Source organism: Mesoplodon bidens (genome assembly GCF_964165515.1).
Source record: "Mesoplodon bidens genome assembly, chromosome: 1".
NCBI lineage: Eukaryota > Metazoa > Chordata > Mammalia > Artiodactyla > Ziphiidae > Mesoplodon > Mesoplodon bidens.
The window spans coordinates 30,167,695-30,189,606 of NC_138176.1; the positions used below are offsets into that span (position 1 = coordinate 30,167,695).

The 21,912-nt window shown below is 44.2% G+C and overlaps 1 protein-coding gene across 2 annotated transcripts in view; it reads right to left on the reverse strand.

Annotated features, from left to right (window-relative positions):
* Positions 1-8,783: 8,783 nt before the first annotated feature.
* The window catches only part of CNNM1 (cyclin and CBS domain divalent metal cation transport mediator 1), a gene marked incomplete at its 5' end in the record, with an annotated part of 49,434 nt that continues 36,305 nt past the window's right edge, over positions 8,784-21,912 (reverse strand). For both annotated transcript variants that reach the window (XM_081225207.1, XM_081225206.1), the window contains 5 exons: positions 8,784-11,249; positions 12,289-12,390; positions 13,299-13,448; positions 13,602-13,785; positions 21,046-21,209. In XM_081225207.1, the coding sequence (XP_081081333.1) occupies positions 11,170-11,249; positions 12,289-12,390; positions 13,299-13,448; positions 13,602-13,785; positions 21,046-21,209 (680 nt within the window). In that variant the 3' untranslated portion in view covers positions 8,784-11,169. The remainder of the gene's footprint in view (positions 11,250-12,288; positions 12,391-13,298; positions 13,449-13,601; positions 13,786-21,045; positions 21,210-21,912) is intronic.

Here is a 21,912-nt window from a genome sequence, read left to right on the forward strand (position 1 = left end):
TAAAATGTGCTGCATATTGTAGTTGCTTATGAATACATACATATGTAATAAAAATTTTAAATATAGGTAGGAAAGGTACACATCAATCTCAGGAAAGTGGTTACCAGTGAGGAGAAAGGGAGTGAGACGGTGAGGCGCTTAACCTGTAACTGTGATATTTTCTTTAAAAATTATGTATCTAAAGGAAATATGAGGAGAGGCTTTATTAATAAAATTAACATTTACTGAGTACAATTTGCCATTGTCAAGGCACTATTGTAAGCCCTTGTATGTATCGGTTCACTTAATCCTCAACAATAAATCAGTGTGGTAGGTACTAATGTTATCATCACCCTTTGCAGAGGAGAAAACAAGCAGAGTAAATCAAGTAACTTGCCTAATATTAATATTAGTCACATGACTAATAGGTGCTAGGATTTGAACCCAAGAAGTCTTGGTCCACAGTCCATAAGTTTAAGCTATTACTGTACCCTGTTGCTGTGCATTATTCTCTCTGAATCTCCTAAAGCAGGAAGGGCGAGTACAGAGCAGTTCTCAGGGGCTCAGAGCGTAGCCTGTGATTCGCTCAGCGTCAAGGGCAGAGTAGCCTACATGGCCTTCTCTGTCAGAATTCAGTCTTTCTGAAGCCTAATCTGGAACTCTCTGTGACTCTAAAAGGTACAGGGTGGCCACGTTCATCCGAGGCCGCCTCCTACACCTGCCTCTCCCTTCCTCAAAATACCTGTCTGTTCAGTCTTCCACTCTTCCCTCTCAGGAAGAGGGAAGACACTCCTCACCAATTCCTTCTTCAGGATCTGCCAGGAATGGGACACCATATATCTCCTCATGGCTCCGGAGTTGGCAAATGGCACCACAGCCCCTTTGCCTTTCAAGGGTAGAACGACAAATCTTTCCCCAAGAATCCAGTTATACTAGAAATAAAGTTTCCTTAGTGGCAAGGTAAGAGCTTCTCTCCATTCCTATCTGACCAACAGTGGCTGGAAGTCTTGTTTGGACAGATCTCATGTCACAATGAAGGATTCTGGAAGGAACAGGGGGCAGTGGGAAGTAATTGGAATCTGGGAATCTAATGTTTACTGAGAACTCATAGGCATTATCTTAGTTAATCCTCACAACTACCACAAATAATCCAGAGGGACTTCACACCCAGTCCTTACATGAGGCTGAGGCTCAAAGTAGCTAAATGACTACGAGTCATGGGGCCATCTTAAAGTGGGAGGCTTCTGGGCTGGGGGTGGGGGCACCCAACACCTCAGCCTGGGGACCACTCTGAGGCTTAGAAACCGGAGCCCCTGGCATGTAGGTACATGGCACTATCCTGTAAATCTTGTTAAGTTAGCACACTCCGTGTTGGGCTGCACACCACAGGCCTGCAAGCCCTGTACTTACCCAGCCTCAAGACTGAAGAAATAAAATCCTACAGTCTTGAAGGACGATCGGGGTCTTAGAAATCATTAACTCCAGCCTCTCTCCCAGTGCAAGAGTCTCTTCTATGTTGTCCCTGACTCGTCACTTTTAGCTGGCGTGGGTTGTGTTTTCCTTTTTTTTTTTTTTTCCCACAGCACCTTTTACATGCTGACATTAAATTATATGTTCATTTATTTTTTTTAATTTTATTTTTTATACAGCAGGTTCTTACTAGTTATCTATTTTATACATATTAGTGTATATATGTCAATCCCAATCTCCTAATTCATCCCACCACCATCCCCACCCCACCCACACTTTCCCCCTTGGTGTCCATACGTTTGTTCTCTACATCTGTGTCTCTATTTCTGCCCTGCAAACCAGTTCATCTGTACCATTTTTCTAGGTTCCATATATCTCCGTTAATATACGATATTTGTTTTTCTCTTTCTGACTCACTTCACTCTGTATGACAGTCTCTAGATCCATCCATGTCTCTACAAATGACCCAATTTCGTTACTTTTTATGGCTGAGTAATATTCCATTGTATATATGTACCACATCTTTATCCATTCGTCTGTCGATGGGCATTTAGCTTGCTTCCATGACGTGGCTATTGTAAATAGTGCTGCAGTGAACATTGGGGTGCATGTATCATTTTGAATTACAGTTTTCTCTGGGTATATGCCAGGTAGTGGGATTGCTGGATCATATGGTAATTCTATTTTTAGTTTTTTGAGGAACCTCCATACTGTTCTCCATAGTGGCCGTATCAATTTACATTCCCACCAACAGTGCAAGAGGGTTCCCTTTTCTCCACACCCTCTCCAGCATTTGTTGTTTGTATATTTTCTGATGATGCCCATTCTAACTGGTGTGAGGTGATACCTCGTAGTTTTGACTTGCATTTCTCTAATAATTAGTGGTGTTGAGTATCGTTTCACGTGCTTCTTGGCCATCTGTATGTCTTCTTTGGAGAAATGTCTATTTAGGTCTTCTGCCTATTTTTTGATTGGGTTGTTTGTGTGTTTAATATTGAGCTTCATGAGCTGCTTATATATTTTGGAGATTAATCCTTTGTCCATTGATTCGTTTGCAAATATTTTCTCCCATTCTGAGTTTTGTCTTTTCGTCTTGTTTGTAGTTTCCTTTGCTTTGCAAAAGCTTTTAAGTTTCATTAGGTTCCATTTGTTTGTTTTTATTTCCATTACTCTAGAAGGTGGGTCAAACAAGATCTTGCTGTGATTTATGTCCAAGAGTGTTCTTCCTATGTTTTTCTCTAAGAGTTTTATAGTGTCCGGTCTTACATTTAGATCTTTAATCCGTTTTGAGTTTATTTTTGTGTATAGTGTTAGGTAGTGTTCTAATTTCATTCTTTTACATGTAGCTGTCCAGTTTTCCCGGCACCACTTATTGAAGAGACTGTCTTTTTTCCATTGTATATCCTTGCCTTTGTTATAGATTAGTTGACATAGGTGTGTGGGTTTATCTCTGGGCTTTCTATCCTGTTCCATTGATCTATGTATCTGTTTTTGTGCCAGTACCTTATTGTCTTGATTACTGTAGCTTTGTAGTATGGTCTGAAGTCAGGGAGTCTGATTCCTCCAGCTTCGTTTTTTTCCCTCAAGACTGCTTTGGCTATTCGGGGTCTTTTGTGTCTCCATACAAATTTTAAGATTTTTTGTACTAGTTCTGTAAAAAATGTCACTGGTAATTTGATAGGGATTGCATTGAATCTGTAGACTTCTTTGGGTAGTATAGTCATCTTCACAATATTGATTCTTCCAATCCAAGAACATGGTATATCACTCCATCTGTTGGTATCATCTTTAATTTCTTTCATCAGTGTCTTATAGTTTTCTGCATACAGGTCTTTTGTCTCCCTAGGTAGGTTTATTCCTCGGTATTTTATTCTTTTTGTTGCAATGGTGAATGGGATTGTTTCCTTAATTTCTCTTTCTGATCTTTTGTTGTTAGTGTATAGGGATGTAAGAGATTTCTGTGCATTAATTTTGTATCCTGCAACTTTACCAAATTCATTGATTAGCTCTAGTAGTTTTCTGGTGGCATCTTTAGGTTTCTCTATGTATAGTATCATGTCATCTGCAAACAGTGACAGTTTTACTTCTTCTTTTCCAATTTGTATTCCTTTTATTTCTTTTTCTTCTCTGATTGCCATGGCTAGGACTTCCAAAACTATGTTGAATAATAGTGGTGAGAGTGGACATCCTTGTCTTGTTCCTGATCTTAGAGGAAGTGCTTTCAGTTTTTCACCATTGAGAATGATGTTTGCTGTGGGTTTGTCATATATGGCCTTTATTTTGTTGAGGTAGGTTCCCTCTGCCCGCATTCTGGAGAGTTTTTATCATAAATGGGTGTTGAATTTTGTCAGAAGCTTTTTCTGCATGTATTGAGAAGATCATATGGTTTTTCTTCTTCAGTTTGTTTATATGGTGTATCACATTGATTGATTTGCATATATTGAAGAATCCTTGCATCCCTCAAATAAATCCCACTTGATCATGGTGTATGATCCTTTTAATGTGTTGTTGAATTCTGTCTGCTAGTATTTAGTTGAGGATTTTTGCATCTATCTTCATCAGTGATATTGGTCTGTAATTTTGTTTTTTTGTAGTATCTTTGTCTGGTTTTGGTATCAGGGTGATGGTGGCCTCGTAGAATGAGTATGGGAGTGTTCCTCCTCTGCAATTTTTCAGAAGAGTTTGAGAAGGATGGGTGTTAGCTCTTCTCTAAATGTTTGATAGAATTCACCTGTGAAACCATCTGGTCCTGTACTTTTGTTTGTTGGAAGACTTTTAATCACAGTTTCAATTTCATTACTTGTGATTGGTCTGTTCACATTATCTATTTCTTCCTGGTTCAGTCTGGGAGGTTATACCTTTCTAAGAATTTGTCCATTTTTTCCAGGCTGTCCATTTTATTGGCATAGAGTTGCTTGTAGTTGTCTCTTATGATGCTTTCTATTTCTGCAGTGTCTGTTGTAACTTCTCCTTTTTCATTTCTGATTTTATTGATTTGAGTCCTTTCCCTCTTTTTCATGATGGTCTGGCTAAGGGTTTATCAATTTTGTTTATCTTCTCAGAGAACCAGCTTTTAGTTTTATTGATCTTTGCTATTGTTTTCTTTGTTTTTATTTCATTTATGTCTGCTCTGATATTTATGATTTCTTTCCTTCTGTTAACTTTGGGTTTTGTTTGTTCTTCTTTCTCTAGTTCCTTTAGGTGTAAGGTTAGATTGTTTATTTGAGATTTTTCTTGTTTCTTGAAGTAGGCTTGTATTGCTCTAAACTTCCCTCTTAGAACTGCTTTTGCTGCATCCCATAGGTTTTGGATCATCGTGTTTTCATTGTAATTTGTCTCTAAGTATTTTTTGATTTCCTCCTTGATTTCTTCAGTGATCTCTTGGTTATTTAGTAACATATTGTTTAGCCTCCATGTGTTTGTGTTCTCTACGTTTTTTTCCCCCCTGTAATTGATTTCTAATCTCATAGCATTGTGGTCAGAAAAGATGCTTGATATGATTTCAATTTTCTTAAATTTACCGAGGCTTGATTTGTGACCCAAGATGTGATCTATCCTGGAGAATGTTCCGTGTGCACTTGAGAAGAAAGTGTAATCTGCTGTTTTTGGATGGAATGTCCTGTAAATATCACTTCAATCTATCTGGTCTATTGTTTCATTTAAAGCTTCTGTTTCCTTATGTATTTTCATTTTGGATGATCTGTCCATTGGTGTAAGTGCGGTGTTAAAGTCCCCCACTATTACTGTGTTACTGTCGATTTCCTCTTTTATAGCTGTTAGCAGTTGCCTTATGTATTGACATGCTCCTGTGTTGGGTGCATATATATTTATAATTGTTATATCTTCTTCTTGGATCGATCCCTTGATCATTATGTAGTGTCCTTCTTTGTCTCTTGTAATATTCTTTATTTTAAAGTCTCTCCTATGTCTGATATGAGAATTGCTACTCCAGCTTTCTTTTGACTTCCATTTGCATGGAATATCTTTTTCCATCCCCTTTCAGTCTGTATGTGTCCCTAGGTCTGAAGTGGGTCTCTTGTAGACAGCATATATATGGGTGTTGTTTTTGTATCCATTCAGGAAGCCTGTGTCTTTTGGTTAGCGCATTTAATTCATTCACATTTAAGGTAATTATCAATATGTGTGTTCCTATTACCATTTTCTTAATTGTTATTGGTTTGTTTTTGTAGGTCCTTTTCTTCTCTTGTGTTTCCCACTTAGAGAAGTTCCTTTGGCATTTGTTGTAGAGCTGGTTTGGTGGTGCTGAATTCTCTTAGCTTTTGCTTGTCTGTAAAGCTTTTGATTTCTCCATTGAATCTGAATGGGATCCTTGCTGGGTAGAGTAATCTTGGTTGTAGGTTCTTCCCTTTCATTACTTTAAATATATCGTGCCACTCCCTTCTGGCTTGTAGAGTTTCTCCTGAGAAATCAGCTGTTAACCTTATGGAGTTCCCTTGTATGTTATTTGTCATTTTTTCTGTGTTGCTTTCAATAATTTTTGTCTTTAATTTTTGTCAACTCGATTACTATGTGTCTCGGCATGTTTCTACTTGGGTTTCTCCTGCCTGGGACTCTCTGTGCTTCCTGGACTTGGGTGGCTATTTCCTTTCCCATGTTAGGGAAGTTTTCCACTATAATCTCTTCAAATATTTTCTCTGGTCCTTTCTCTCTTCTTCTGGGACCCCTATAATGCGAATGTTGTTGTGTTTAATGTTGTCCTAAAGGTCTCTTAGGCTGTCTTCATTTCTTTTCATTCTTTTTTCCTTATTCTGTTCTGCAGCAGTGAATTCCACCATTCTGTCTTCCAGGTCACTTACCCATTCTTCTGCCTCAGTTATTGTGCTGTTGATTCCTTCTAGTGTATTTTTCAGTTCAGTTATTGTATTGTTCATCTCTGTTTGTTTGTTCTTTAATTCTTCTAGGTGTTTGTTAAACATTTCTTGCATCTTCTCGATCTTTGCTTCCATTCTTTTCCCGAGGTTCTGGATCATCTCCACCATCACTATTCTGAATTATTTTCCTGGGAGGTTGCCTAGCTCCACTTCATTTTATTGTTTTCCTGGTGTTTTATATTGTTCCTCCATCCGGTACAAAGTCCTCTGCCTTTTCATTTTGTCTGTCTTTCTGTGAATGTGGTTTTCCTTCCACAGGCTGCAGAATTGTAGTTCTTCCTGCTTCTGCTGTCTGCCCTCTGTGGGTTGGGTTCTTTCAATGCTTGGTGAAACATCCCATTCTACTGATGGAGCACTTTCATTACAAAGATCTTTTACCTTGATCCAGAATTTGATCTCCATCTGTCCTACTCACCCAGTCCCCCTCTTCTCTTCCTTTAAACCACAGACACTAAGTGTACTGGCACTTCTAATTGATGACTTTTCAAATATTTGAGAATAGCGGTTGTTATCCCTTGTTTTTGCTTCTCCATGTGAAACTCCTCCCTCCAAGATTCTGCAGTGTTTGAGCACAGATTATGGTTTCCAGATCCTTCACCACCCGGCTGGCTCCCTAGCAGTCCTTCAGAGAACATGTGCAGGTGCATGATTGGGTCTGGCAGATAGGAACAGATTTCAAGTGATAAGATGACCTTGCACTCAACTCTTCATTACTTTCATTCTATTTTTCTTTCTGTCAATATTTGTTCTTCCTATTTAAAGATGCTTGCCCTTCATAAGGGAAGATGAACAAAACTGGAGTCGAATGATTCTACATTTTGTCAGTCTTCTATTATTCTTCCAAAACACAGCTTTAAACCATGAATTCTCAACAAGGGTGATAGTATCCCTTAGAGAGGGGCCAAAAGTTGGTTCATGGGGACAAAGAAAGTCCGAGATATTAAAGTGTTTTTCTGGTCCTGCAAAGCACAATCTTACTTGACAAAATCTTATTTCTGGGTATTTAATTTCTCTTGTTGGGGAGAATTTGAACTTAATTTTTGTCTTTAGGGGGATTGCTAATAAAAAACCGGTTGAAAACACTTCTTTAAGTCAAAGTATATGTACCAAAGTTCTCAAATGTTTTTAGTACTTAAAAAAGCCCCAATCTCAGGAGTTCCCTGGTGGTCCAGTGGTTAAGAATCCACCTTCCAGTGCAGGGGATGTGGGTTTGATCCCTGGCTGGGGAACTAAGATCCCACATGCCATGAGGCAACTAAGCCTGCCCGCTACAACTAGAGAGAAGCCCATGTGCCATATTAAGACCCGACTATGCCATAAATAAATAAATAAATAAATAAATAAATAAATAAAGCCCCGGTCTCAATACAAATCTGCCTTTCTTTGTTCTCTTCTTACATATATTCCCAACAGCGTGTTCTTTTCCCCATGAGCGGGGGCTCTGAGCAAGTCTGGGAAAAGCCAGGCTTAGTGAGTTACACAGGTTTCTTTATTGCAGGGCTTCTCGGCGCCTCTCACATGCAGGCACGCTCATTTCTTTCTCAAAACCACCCTGGGAAGGAAGTTTCACAGCCTGTCCCTGTTTTACAGTCTATGAAATAGGCTGGGAACACTTAGGCGAATTGCTTAAGTTTCCATGGCCAGGAAGTTGCGGAGCCTAGGGGTGTGAGTGCTTCCTCGCAAGCGTGGACCAGTCCTACCTCTGAGGTTCACAGTGCACACCTGCTTAGCACAAGACCTGGCACATAAAACCCTCAGCAAAATAGTTGCATCATTTATTTACTGTTAATGAACTTAACAGCCTATGGAGGTTCCTGGGAAGAATCACGGGTCATACTGGTGCAGGTCACTCGCTAATTGTCCTGTGTGGTGGTTGGAGACTTTGGTAGTAGGTGTCAGATTCCAACCCTCTGCAAACACCTTAAAAACCCCAACACCTGTGGCCACCTGTCTGGCTGTCCCCTCGCTCCTGCCTTGGTTTAAAACTAATCAATAAGCCCTGCCCACTCCCTCATTCCTTTTCCCAGCCTTTGGTTGAAAAGTGCTGAAATTAGGCCACTTTTGCTCCTCTCCAAAGGGCCTACAGAAGTGAGCCAGTGTGACCAGCACATTGTCTCAAGAGCTAGACTGGGTTTGGCCCCCAAGACCTTGAACTTAGAAGGCACCCAGCCCAGTGCCTTGCATATCACGGGGCTCTGGCAAATGCCTGCCCTTCTCATTATCATCCTTGTGCTTCTTCCTTGTCCAGAAGTCACTCTGGCTTCTCATTCGGCTTTTACTTTCCATTTCTGGCATTCGTTCTTGCAACATCTTACCCATCTGATATCCCAAAGCAGAGCGTGAGGGCTTTTCTGTAACCTTACCTGCAACCTCATACCTGGTCTCAAGAGGGGTGCCTCTTTAGGCAGGTGGGCCTCAGGTAAGATAATTATATGTGTGCACCACCCACCCTGCACCTCAAATGAAACCATGTCAGAACACTGAGATGCTGGGGCAAGGGAAACAGCCACATTCCAGGAAAAGCATTTTTATTTTATTTAAAAATTATTTACAGTTTTTTGAGCCTTCACAAATGCTTTATTTTAAAATCCTCTTTTTTTTTTTTTTTAATCTGAAGAAAATCTTGGGTTGGGGTGGGGAATAGGGAGGGGAGTGGTGACAGGCTCCTTAGGGATTTTGCAAAGGGATGGATTAATGCAACAGCAGTGGCGTAAGGGGTAATGAAAGGAAGACTAGACAGGCAGGCCCTCTCGGGCCAGTGGCCAGCTGGGCAAGATGACTGCATGATGGCAGTCCTTGTTTGAAACTCACCGTTTACTGGTTTGAGTCGGAGCACCCAGCACCAAGGGCTGACACTTTGCCTGTTTCTACCAGGCAAGAGTAGGTGTTGGGGGTGGGTGGTAGCTGTGAGTTATCTACAAGAAGTCATGCACTGCTGAGCCTCAGGCAGAGCCAGGCAAGGGATGTGAAGTCAATAATACATTGCTGAAAAAGGCATCTCCAGCTGGAAAGTCTACTTCCACATGCTGTGCCCCTCCTGTTGGCAACACCTGCTCTGGTTTGGTGGGGGAGGGGGACCAAGTTATGTCGGGTGTAGGCTGTACAGTGTTTCTGACGACTTCCACGTGGTGGGTGCCAGCTTTCCCTATCGATTTGATGGACACTTGAGAAGACCATTTACAACTCAAAATCTGTCTCAAACTAACCAGTATTCACTTCACTCTGCACTGCAGAAACTCTGGGCTGAAAGTTCCACTAGTTAAAATAGTGGGTTTTAACACTTTGTGGGTCTGAGACCTTTGAAAATCGTATGAAAGCTTTAGCCCTCTGTAAAACACACATAAGAACGCAGACACTAAATTCTGACAGGGGTTTCGTAGACCCTCTGAAGTCCAACAATGGACCCCCTGGAGCAATGGACCCCAAGTTAAGGACCCCCTGAGTTAAAGGTTCCTCTGGGTATTTTCTTTTGAGATGCAAATAACCCAGAAGAATTATCAGCCTCCCGCTCCCCATGTGACTATTGATTGAATGGGTGGGGGGAGGTGAGAGTAAAGGTTTTGGAGGAAGGGAAGGGAAGCCTGAATAGTATACCCCAGAGATAAGTTAGGGAATGGTTTGGAGATCAGCAGGTAGCACTGGATCACTGGATCCCTGATCTAGGGGTGGGATATACATCAGAAAGGGGGGCAGGTGTCCCAAAGACAACCTTCACTTACTTCCACATTTTCCCTAAGGCTGGCTGTGTGGTTCCGGATCAGAACGAGTTTGTTCTTCAAGTAGGTCTGTGCAGTCATCCTGCCATCTGGTGGTGATGCTTGGAATTGCACCTGCCCCAACATCAGGTGAAAAACCAGAGATCTAAGATCAGTACGTTCTTAGAATAAAGTACACTCAGCTGACTTGCTGGAGTGGAGTAATGGGTGGGGGTGGGGGGAATGGATGAAAAAAGAAGAGTGATTCTTCAGTGTTCCAGTGTAATATACACTGAAGTCCCATGAGAGCTTGCATCCTTCTTGGCCGACCTGGGCACTCTTTGGTTTGTCATGGCTAAAAACTTTCCACATATATATATATATATTTTTTGAACTTAAAACCTGAAGTTCCATCTCTGGCTCCCAAATGGGGTTCTCTGCTCCCTGCTCCTCCTCTTCCAGAGCAGATTTATTGTTGGATTGATGAGTACTGATCAGGAGCCAAAGCAGATGTGTCCCTGGGAAATACAGTGACTTGAGGTTCCATCTCACATTCTTTCCATTCCAGCTGAGACACACCTCCCAGGCTGCTGGAACCCTGATCTAACAGGAAACTGGTCACTGACAGTTTTCTGTCCTGTAACTTCACATGCCAACGTGACTGTCCCGCTGCTCTAATGTTCTGGAGGAATTCTTGGTGCATCTCCTGAACTAATCTTCCTATCTGCTGCTCCAGCCTCCTTTGTGCCCGTCTGCCGGTGGCACCTTTTGACCTAAGTATGAAATATGGTACCAGGGGACACCAAAGAACAAAAAAGGGCATCAGGGATCCTCGAGTGGCACTGTCAGCCTGGGGTCATTTCTTCTCCAGTCCCAGACTGTGCTGTGGATAAGACCATTTCTAGCATGTTCCACTGAGGCACCTCCTTCCGTTATGGCTACCGCAAGGCTCTGAGTCAAACTGGAGGAATGAGGGAAAATCTGCCAAACTGACAGCTAGGGGTGAAGAGGTGGTAAGGAAAGCGGAACGCTCTGTCACCTGTGGGAGGCCTTGGGGAGAAGCAGATGATGGGAGGACGGGTTCTCCCCAAAGCTCTGGAATCTCACGCACCCAGCGAACGCTGACTGCCCTGTCATGTGATGAGAGGGGTTAAGTTGGAGTTCTCCTCAGAGGTTCTCTCTCCATCTGGTGACCTCTTCCTTTTTCGACCACCTGAAAAACACAGCTTGTAAGGATCAATCTTCAAGACTGGGAGGACATTGATACTCTTTCGGTGGTCTAAGCTTTCTTCCAAATAGAAGCAGGAATGGAGACAAAGCCCTTGATTGTTTGTCAGAAGTAACCTGCATTGTCTCCTGGTGCTGACATCAGCATATTTACATCTTGAAGGATTAGGATGCACCTTCCACCTGAGATGACATCTCCAAAAAGCCGCACACCCAGGCTAGTGCCAATGGAATGGAGATTTCCTGGAGGGGACTGAGCGAAGCCCACATAATGCCTCAGGATCACGCCTCCCCATTCCCAGCTCAAATGACTGCCAGACACCCTCTGAGAGAGGACTGGTCTCACGGACTTTGATGTCCCTGAGCCAGGGGTGGTGGGTGTAGCTGGGAGCCCCCCACCCCCCCGCCCAGGGACCTACATTCTCTAGATCAGAGGCAACCTCCCTTCTGCACTGGGGTACGTGGGGGTAATTATATAACTGCCCTCAAGGATGGAAGGGCACTCTGTTCCCATCTCCATTGTTTTTAGGAAGGAGTATTTTTCACCTTGTTCTCTCTGCCATGGACTTCCTTCCACGGAGGATATTGCTTTCTTTTTTATTGAGTGTCCCAGACACAAATTCTTTCCTTAAAGGACCAGACTGTAAATATTTTAGGTTTTGCAGGCCATTTGGTCCCTGTTGCAACTGCTCAACTCTGCCATTGTGGCCATCAATAACAAGGGGGTTCTATGATCCAGTCAGTCTTTATTTTTTACAGGAATGGGCAGGGGAGGGAGGTCAGGATTTGATCTGTGGCCATGGTTTGCAGACTCCTGTCCTAGACGACCACCAACTGAGTGGGACAGTTCCCCAAAGTATCAAAGGTGCAGTACTGCCTGAGCCCTATTATGGGTTTCCACAATTGTACCTCGTTAGGGTTCCCAACAGGAGTCAGTGGTTCCTCCTCCAGGAATAAGATCCTAACATGTTTTTTTGTACTAACCAGCTGGTGGGCCGTTTTCATCTGGGTGAAGAGCTACTCACTCAAGGTTCTCAGCAACTTCTGGCCCATGGTTTCCTCAAAGCTGCTGCTGCAGCGGCTGGTCTCTGTGTCCAGGTTGATATGACAACATTCACTATCTGATGCTGAGAGAAAGGAAAGAAGAAAGAACACAAGCCTTTCCCACCTACACACCCAGGGATCCAGGTAGGGTGTTTTGGTTGATGTTTCTCAGAAAGTGAAAGTTCAAAACCAGCTTACTAGCTAGTCTCTGGGGCCCAACGGAAGGGACGAACCTTGTCAGTAAGAGTGATGGCTGACCTCCGTTTCCTAATCTGTAAATTAGGCCTAATAATAACTATTGATGCCTAACATTTAGGGAGCATGGCACCAAGTACTATGATGTGCCCTCCTGTAAATGTTATCTCATTTATGCTCAAAGCTACTTCATGAGCTAGCCACTGTGATTTTTTTATTTTTTATTTTTTTGCGGTACGTGGGCCTCTCACTGTTGTGGCCTCTCCCGTTGCGGAGCACAGGCTCCAGACGCGCAGGCTCAGCGGCCATGGCTCACGGGCCCAGCCACTCCGCGGCATGTGGGATCTTCCCGGACCGGGGCACGAACCCGTGTCCCCTGCATCGGCAGGTGGACTCTCAACCACTGCGCCACCAGGGAAGCCCGCCACTGTGATTTATATCTACTAATATAAGGAAACATATCTATTAAGATAAGGAAACCTAGTCTTAGGTTAAAGTAACTTGCCTAAGTTGCAGAGCTCCTAAGTGGAGAAGCCAGGATCTGAATCCAGGTGGAAACCTAGCTAACTGTCCTACACACTGTTTTCCTAGGAGAATGGATTAAGATGGGTTTGACGCATGGTAGGTGCACAGTAAGCCTTAGTTTCCCTTCCCTGGTGGAATGAGGTGGGAAGTTTTACATGGGGACAGGGGTCCCAGACTTCCCTCACATGGCTCACCGTGGGCCATCCCAGCACCTGGTGGCCTTGACACCCACCCCCACTTGTTCCTGCAGGGCCCAGTTTCCCTCCCTGACCTGCTCTCACGGGAACAGCTGCAGGAGACAGTGAGCGTTGCTGTGTGCTCTGCCCCTCGAAGTCTGTCATCTCCTCCTGGGTGAAGGCCATCTCCTCCATCCTCAGGTACACGACCTCACTGGGGCTTCTCAGCCCATCTGAACTGCTGCCTGGGGAGGACAGTGAGTGCGTCACCTCCCTGCTTTGTAGAAGACCTGGGGCCCCATGAGGACAAGATGGCAGCTCTGGGCAGGACTGAGGAGGAAGGTAGGGCCGTCCCTACCTCACGGTAGCCCGGCCCATCATCCTCCCAACTGACTTACATGGCAGGCTGTTCCTGTTGCTCAGGAGGGTGACGGCAGGGTCATCCTTGGGGGTCTGGGGTGTGCCCCGGGTCATGGGGGCCTTGGTGGAGTCTCCGTCAGTGAAGGCCTCCACGTCGGGGGACTGAGGTGAGCTGTCCATGCGGCAGGCGGTGAGCGCATTCTGGTACTGCTGCCGTGTGATCTGGAAGGAAGGGGCGGAAGCTCAGGAGGAGCTGGGCAGAGCCCTCCCTGGATGTAGTCTGCCTCCCTGAGCTCAGAAGCAGCCCCACTGAGGTGCTTGGGAACCCCTGGCCTTGGTGGCCCGGGATCTATGATCCCCAGCCCAGCAGTTAAGGGACAACGAGGGGACCCTTTTGCTTGTTTGCCACCAGAGCTCCCTCTGTTCATTTTTATTGGCTCCGGACTCTTGCACCTGGCGGAGCCAAGCCTTCTCCCGAGACCCAGGAGAGGATGGAGGGCATCTTCAGTTAGCAGGGTGGTTGCCCACTGAGAGGTTTAGCAGGGTGGTTGCCCACTGAGAGGTTTAAAACACAGGCTTATACTGTTGCCAAGGACCCTCTTCCTAAAGGGCAGTCAGTGGGGACTCGGCAAGAGCAAGACCCCCAGCTTGTGTCAAGGGCTGAAATAAGAAACCTCCAAATGAAGAACATAAACTCTGGCAAAATCACCGATGAAGCCAATTTATTACTATTATTTTTTTCTGATGCCTTCCATAGTCATAAAGGAATCCACCTGATAAATCCTTCATGAAATTAGTGCCAGGAATAAGCTCCTTTCTCTAGATGAATTATATACTTTCTTATATTGGATGAGAACTCAAATATCCACTAGGTTTCTCCTTTTTCCTTTTATGACCTGGAAGCTCACAAATAAATTTATTTACTTGCAGTAACAAACTCATGTCTGATAGCATTTTCACAAAATTGGTTTGCAATTTCTTTTCAATTTTTTATTTAAAACATCGTTGGGTTATTTATTTTTGGAAACCCCATATATTACTGAAAGTTCTACAAATACCCTAAAGAGATGGAACTGATGATTAGATTTTCAGACACTGGTGAAAGCTCTAGTGCTAATGTTACCCAAGAGAGCTTGCTTTTGCAGACAGATGTTGGGATATGAGGATGGAACCTTCCAGCCAGCCATACAGTGCATTATGGCTCACAGAGCACTTAGGAATGTGTTATCTCCTTTGGTCACAATGACTGCATGGGGTAGGCATGTGAGGTCTCGTGATGCCCATTTTACAAATAAGAAAATGAGGACCAGAAAGATGGGGGACTTGCCTAAGGTTTGACAGTTAGCAAGCCCTCAGAGCCCCAGCCATGTGATGTGTGTTCTGCCTGGGAAAGTGCTATTCATTCTTTGGGGCCAGGGAGATGGAAGATGAAGTGGGAATGTGGAACTCCAAGTTCTCAGAGGGGAAACTCCAGGGTCTGATAATGGCACCCCTTGCAATCTGGGCATTTCACTTTAAAGGGCCTTTACTCTTGCTCTCCAGGGGAAATCATGTGAGCTCAGCTCTGTACACTGCAAACACACCTGGCTGCATTAGGCTGCCTTTCACATGCCCACGGAGGCTGCCTTTCACAAAACTTTAGGGGAGGTCCCCCCAAAACTGCTGTGTTTTTTGGGGGTCCATAGGCATCAGATGACTGAAGAGAAGCTGGCACATGGTCTGAGCCAAGGTTATCATCAAAACTCAATTTTCTAATGTACCCATGGGTTTCTAAAGGTGAAGCTTTCTTTGGAGTCTTGCAGGTTCTCCTGGCTTGAACAGGAAAATTTCCTAAATGACACTTCATAAGCCCAACAAAGCACTTGATATTATTGTTTGGGTTCTTTTAACTAGTTAGTTTAGATTTGGCTTCCAGTTTAGTTAAAGAAGACCCTTCGGGGCTTCCCTGGTGGCGCAGTGGTTGAGAATCCACCTGCCGATGCAGGGGACACGGGTTCGTGCCTCGGCCTGGGAAGATCCCACATGCTGCGGAGCGGCTGGGCCTGTGAGCCATGACCGCTGAGCCTGTGCGTCCGGAGCCTGTGCTCCGCAATGGGAGAGGCCACAACGGTGAGAGGCCCGCGTACCGCAAAAAAAAAAAAAAAACAAAAAAAACAAAAGAAGACCCTTCGCCTAGAAAATATGGTGTGAAACACACTGCCTATTCAAGACAAAGGCACTGCCCATTGGTTACCTGCTCTAGGCATCTCACAGCCTTGCTTTCACACTGCTTCCTCTTTTTAAGCTAAAAAAAAATCACAAATACCATGTTAATGTGTCACCTTGAAAGAAATTTGAGAAGGGACCTCTCTGGAAATGTATTCAGGGAATCTCCCCAGCTGCACTTCTAGATTCAAGCATCACTTTTTGTCAGTTCCCTCCCCTTGTTCACCTATGAAGCCTTTTCTATGTACTAGAGTACTGTCCAAGAGAAAAATAATGTGAGTCACATAGGTAAATTAAAATTCTCTAGTTGTCACATTTTTAAAAGGTAAAAACAAACATGTGAAATTAATTTTAATAATACATATATTTCATTTGACCCAATGTATCCAGAATAACTTCACTTCAACATGTCACCAATATAAAATAATTAATAAGGAATTGTACATTCATCTTTGTACCAAGTCTTTGGAATTCAATATGTATTGGGTTGGCCAAAAAGTTTGTTTGGTTTTAAGTGAGACTAAAAGACACATTTTTCATTTTCACGGAGAACTTCATTGAACAACGTATTCACTAAACGAACGAACTTTTTGGCCAAACCATTATTTTACATTTTACCAAACATCGATTTGGATGAGCCACATTTCATGCGCTCAACAGTCACATGTGGCAACTGGCTACTGTATCAGACAGTGATGGTCCAGCAGATCAACTAAACGGCCCTGCCCAGTTTTGATAATACAGCCTTGCATGGCCATAGTGTCCCACTGTCTGCCAGTCAGAACCACTGGTCCAGCTCAGCTCCTCTTTCACATTCCCTGAATGCGCCATGTTCACTTGCCTTCCATACCCCTATTTATCAGGGTTCCCCACTCCTTGCTCTTGGCATTGCCTTCACTCTCCTCTTATTCTTTCCTAATTCTTAAAGGTCCAGTATATTCTCTAGACAAATTAGTGCTTAAAATAAAGTGCCATACGATTTTGTAATCAATTAGATACTACCCTGCATTGGTTACTATCATTTGACTTATATTTCTTCTCCCCAACTGTATGTCTTGAGTATTGGTCATGGTGCCTAGAACCAGCCTTAATGCTCAACAAATACTTACTGATTGGCATTGAGAGAATCTAACCACTGTTCAAAAGACAATATGTTCTTATTCTTTCTTCATTACTGTAGCTACAACCATTTCTTAACAACAGCTTGAGTTAAAGTTGCCTTATACTCTTGCCAGTTAAGAACTCAAGCATCCTCTAAATTACATAGGAAATGGAGACCTGTTTATCTTGAAACTAACAGGAGTTAAGGGTACCCTTTGGGACATTTTTTTTTTTTTTTTTTTTTTTTGCGGTACGCGGGTTTCTCACTGTTGTGGCCTCTCCCATTGCGGAGCGCAGGCTCCGGACGTGCGGGCCCAGCGGCCATGGCTCACGGGCCCAGCCGCTCTGCGGCATGTGGGATCTTCCTGGACCGGGGCACGAACCCGTGTCCCCTGCATCGGCAGGTGGACTCTCAACCACTGCGCCACCAGGGAAGCCCCCCTTTGGGACATTTTGACTTAGCAGTCAATGTGTCCAGAAGTTAACCTTACAGCCAGTGTGATGTTTCCAATCATTTTATGATGTTCTGTTTACATTTTCAACTTTCAGGTGGTTTATTCATTCCTCAAAACACGATTCTGCAATTTAGAGATTCTGCCACCAGATGGTGATGGGGCATCTTGGCCATGGTTACACAATTCTGTCTATACATCTGCCAAATATTCTTAATTTAAAAATGATACTTACAGAATACATTTAAAAAATTCATAAGGATTCTTTGGTACCTTCATAACTTATTAACTACTATTAATCATGGCTTTAATACCTTTCCCAGATACTCACTGGATACACCTTTCTTTCTAATTTTATCTTGAACTCAAATTACTACTGGACTTAATGAACAGTTCTAGAACTTAGTCTGTTGGACAGGAAAAGCCCTTGCAGACAGTCACAGGGGCTTTGGCCAGTGAAATCACCCCTTGAGCTTCCTCAAAAACTCTCTTCATGTTAAAAAAAGGCAGGTTTGAGGAGGTGAGTAAAAGAGCAGCCTGAACATGGCCCTAAAAGTCCATTCAGTCAGGAGGAAAAAAATCTCAGCATCAGTTTACTGTATCATCTTATTGATAACTTACATTAAAAAACAAAAGAGAAAATCAAACCCTTGTGTTAACAAGAGCTTGCACTCACAACGTCCCCTTCTGTAGAACAACCCATTGCAACTGAAGTTTTTAAGAGACTAGAGCCACAAGTTGAAAGAGGTTTCTGAATTATGCTTTAACTGTTTCTGTCCTCCCCTCAACTTCTACTTTTGACATGTAGTCTTCTCAATTTCAAAATATCTAGGTAGAAAAATGGACCATGTGCTGTGATGCTCAGCTGCCCTAGTCACAGCAAGGTCCTCTGGCCTGAGAAAAAGGACACCTGCACCTGAGAATTGACCTCAGATTTGGAGTTCTCAACACCTCACTGGCTCACGTTAGGAAAGAGACTTCCCTTTTATGCTCCTTGTTATTCATAGAATGTTCCCTTTCCTTATGTTTTAGGGGTGGATATATGAGATCAACTGTAAGTTTTAGGAAAATCCTTACAATCTTAGTGTTAGGTATTCATCCTAACACATTCCTCTTTGAGGAGTTGCCAGATCCATCTCCTGAAAGTGCTCTCCAATCTATGCACTCCCAGAGATGTTTCAAAAAACTCTGGGCTCATCACAGTTGCTCATTAAACACCACTCCTCAAAATCTCATTCACTTTTCTCCCCAAAGCCTCATATGGATTTTCTCAACTTAGGATATAAATGGTGTTACGGACTGAATGTTTGTGTCCCCTCCAAAATTCATATGCTGAAACCCTAACCCCCAAGGTGATGGCATTAGGAGGTGGGGGTAATTAGGTCATGAGGAGGGGGAGACTTCATGAATGGGATTAGTGTCCTTATAAGAAGAGAGCCTTCTTCCTCTCTCTCTCCTCCCCGCCATATGAGGATACAAAGAGAAGACAACCATTTTCAAACCAAGAAGTGGGCTCTCACTAGACCAGACACCACCTGCATCTGCCAGCACCTTGAACTTGGAGATCCAGCCTCCAGAACAGTAAGAAATAAATATTTGTGGTTTAAGCCACCCAGTTCATGGTAATTGTTATAGCAGCCCAAATGGACTAAGACAAATGGAAAGACCTGAGAAACAAACTTAACAAAAATTCCCAATGCACTTCAAACAGAATCCAGACACCATACTCTGGCCTAAAGATGCAAGGCAACACTGCTGCCAGCACTCCATTCCCAACTCACATTGGCCTCGCCTTTGCGCATAATGCGCCAGGACAAAGATCCTCCTTGGACCACCAAGCTCTTTCCTGCCTCTGTTGTTTCTATCTTGAACATTCTCTCCACATCCCCTTCCAGGTCTCTCTCAGGCTGATCTGACAACCATTTCTAAAGCAGCCTCCTTGCCAACTCTGCCCAATCACTGTTTATCCCATGATCCAGTTTATTTCCTTCATAGCCTTCATCACTCCCCTAAATTACCTAGGTTATTTATGTAGTTACTTGTTTATCATCTTTCTCCCCCTAGGAGCATGGAAGCTCTAGAAAGGTAGGAGCTTGCTGTCTTGTTCACCATGGTATCTCGCTGATGCCTATACAGTGCCAAGCACGAGCAGGTAGTCAGTAAATACCTGTTGAACCACTGACTCATATAGCGACATTCAGTTTCTTTTCCCACAAACCACGTGCCCAGTACTACAAACCACTAAGAGTTAGTATAGCAGAATTTCTCTTCTCCCATTTTTTCCTACCTCCACTTCTGAGGAAGGTCTGCAATGAGAGGGCTTCAGGGCTGGAAGCAAGAGGGAGGAGAATCGTGGGCTGCGGTTTTCTGAGGTTCATTCTCACTGTCACGATAGACTAGTAAGTGTCCACAGTCATACACACCGTGCGTGTTGTTGGGTTAGTGCCTAAAGCACTTCTCCCGGGCTCTGTCAGCTCTGATTTCCCTAAACTCTCCCCAAAGCCCAAGGACTCGAAGGCTTGGACTCTGGAGACAGAGAGACTCAATCTGAAGTTTGGCTCTGCCACGTCCCAGCCACGTGACCTTATACTCCTCAAGCTCCCACGTCGTCTATAAAGTGGGGATGACACAGTACCTACCTGTTAAGGTGGTTGTAGGACTCAGTGGGAAATTCGTTCAGGGACAAAGTGCATGGCACGCAGCACCCCACCAACAGTCCCTGTCCCAGCCCACCCCCCAGGAGTGACCCCTCTTCTCCACGGTTACTTTTCTCAACGCTCTTGAGTTTTAGTTCAGGGTGTTTGCAGAGTTCTGGAACATAGAAAGCCAGCCAGCACACACCACCCTCAAATAATCAGGGTCAGTGTTCTGAACAGAAGGAAAGGACCTCCTCCCACCTTTGTGATTTCCATACTCCTCTCACCCGGCCTGCAACTGGGATGACTGTTACCAAGTGAGTGCGTTGGGTGTTTAGTTGGACTTGGGTAAATGGGTGCCCTTCTGATCTCAGGCCAAGTGTGTAATGGTTTGTGGAATGCTAGCAAACAAAACAAACAAAATAAAACCTATCAAAGCAAGAGGAAGGAGGGAATCTTAGAATGTTTCTGTCCAATACCAGTCTCAATGAGGGCATGAAGAAACCCCTCCTCCTTAATTACAAGGCGATAAGCACCGCTGCCTCTCTCTACCGCACTTGCAAAGTGGTTCTCTTCAAATAGCTCAGTGACAGCAAGGGCGTATAATAATAGTTTCAACGACAAAATATTTTCAGCTAACATACAGGCTGAATTGTGTTTTAGACTTTAAATATTAATACGTAAAATCTTACCCACATGTAAAATCATAGCATGGTTTCTTCTATACCCTTGGTTTATTAATCACCTGCAAATTTATCTTGAATAAATAAAATCAACCTGGTGCCAATGGCGGGGCATCCAAAGGAAACAGTTGTGCCAGCAGCTTGTCTCGGGCAAGCTAATTCCCTATCGCTTTGTGCCTCAGTTTCTCCACCATGAAAAATGGGGATCAGGAGATCTTAATGAACAATCATGGTTCAAACGAACAAAGGAACAATAACGGTGACAAATAATGAACAGAATAAAGCTAACCGAAACCAGGGCCTTTAGAAAGCCAGGGAGCAATTGCCACGCAGCATTATCTTGGAACAGGGGGAACAGGATGCTGCTGGCTGGGAGTAAGGGGACAGCCCTCCCTACGGAGCTACCTTCACAAACTGCACGTCGCTGAGGATGTGGACTGAGTAGTCGGGTGTGTAGAGGTTGTTGCTGCTACTGCACAGCTGGGTGTTGCTTCCCCCAAAGTCGCTGCGCTCACGGCTCGGAGACTCGGAGCGGTTCAACCCGCTGCAGCGGGAAGGGGACCGGTTTACTGCAGAGGGTGAGAGAGAGGAGAGGGAGGAAAGGGAAGGAGGGAGGGGTGGGGAGGAGGGAGAGGGGAACAGAAAGAGGGAGAGAGAGAAAGGGGTGTCGTTTACCGAGGTCTCATAGTACGTTTAGGTGATGGCAACACCGGGTGGCGGACTGGGCCCTCTCCCCTCCCATCAGAGCCCAGGAAAATGCCTGGCCGCTCCATTTACGAGGAGCAAATGCCTAAGGCCTCGTGGCCCCACTCAGCTCAGGTTCCTGCTCCCCACGACCTCTAGCAGCGAGAAGCTGGGTGGGCCGCTGCCTTTCTCGGTTCTGGGGTACGTGCAGGAGATGAGGACCCTTCTGTGAGTGTGGGTTGCTACCCCAGACCATGAGACCCTCTACTGGGGTGAGTTCTTTTATATAAACTCCATTCACAAACCTTCTTTTAGGAAGGCTGAGGCCTTAGGTTTGCCCTAAAAACCACCTGTCGCAGCACAGGGAAGCAGCCCTCACCATGGTGAGGCATTTCAGAGGGGATGACGCAGGCCCCAACACTGGCAGGGCCAGGGACAAGCGGAGGCCCATAAACCATGTGGAAAGATATTTAAATCACATCAATAAACTGTTAAAATATGCTCTATCCTTGTCTTTGACAAATATAACTTTTTAAAAACCTAGCAGGCCAGATGAGGCTCCTTAAGAGTTTTGTGCTGGAAAATGGG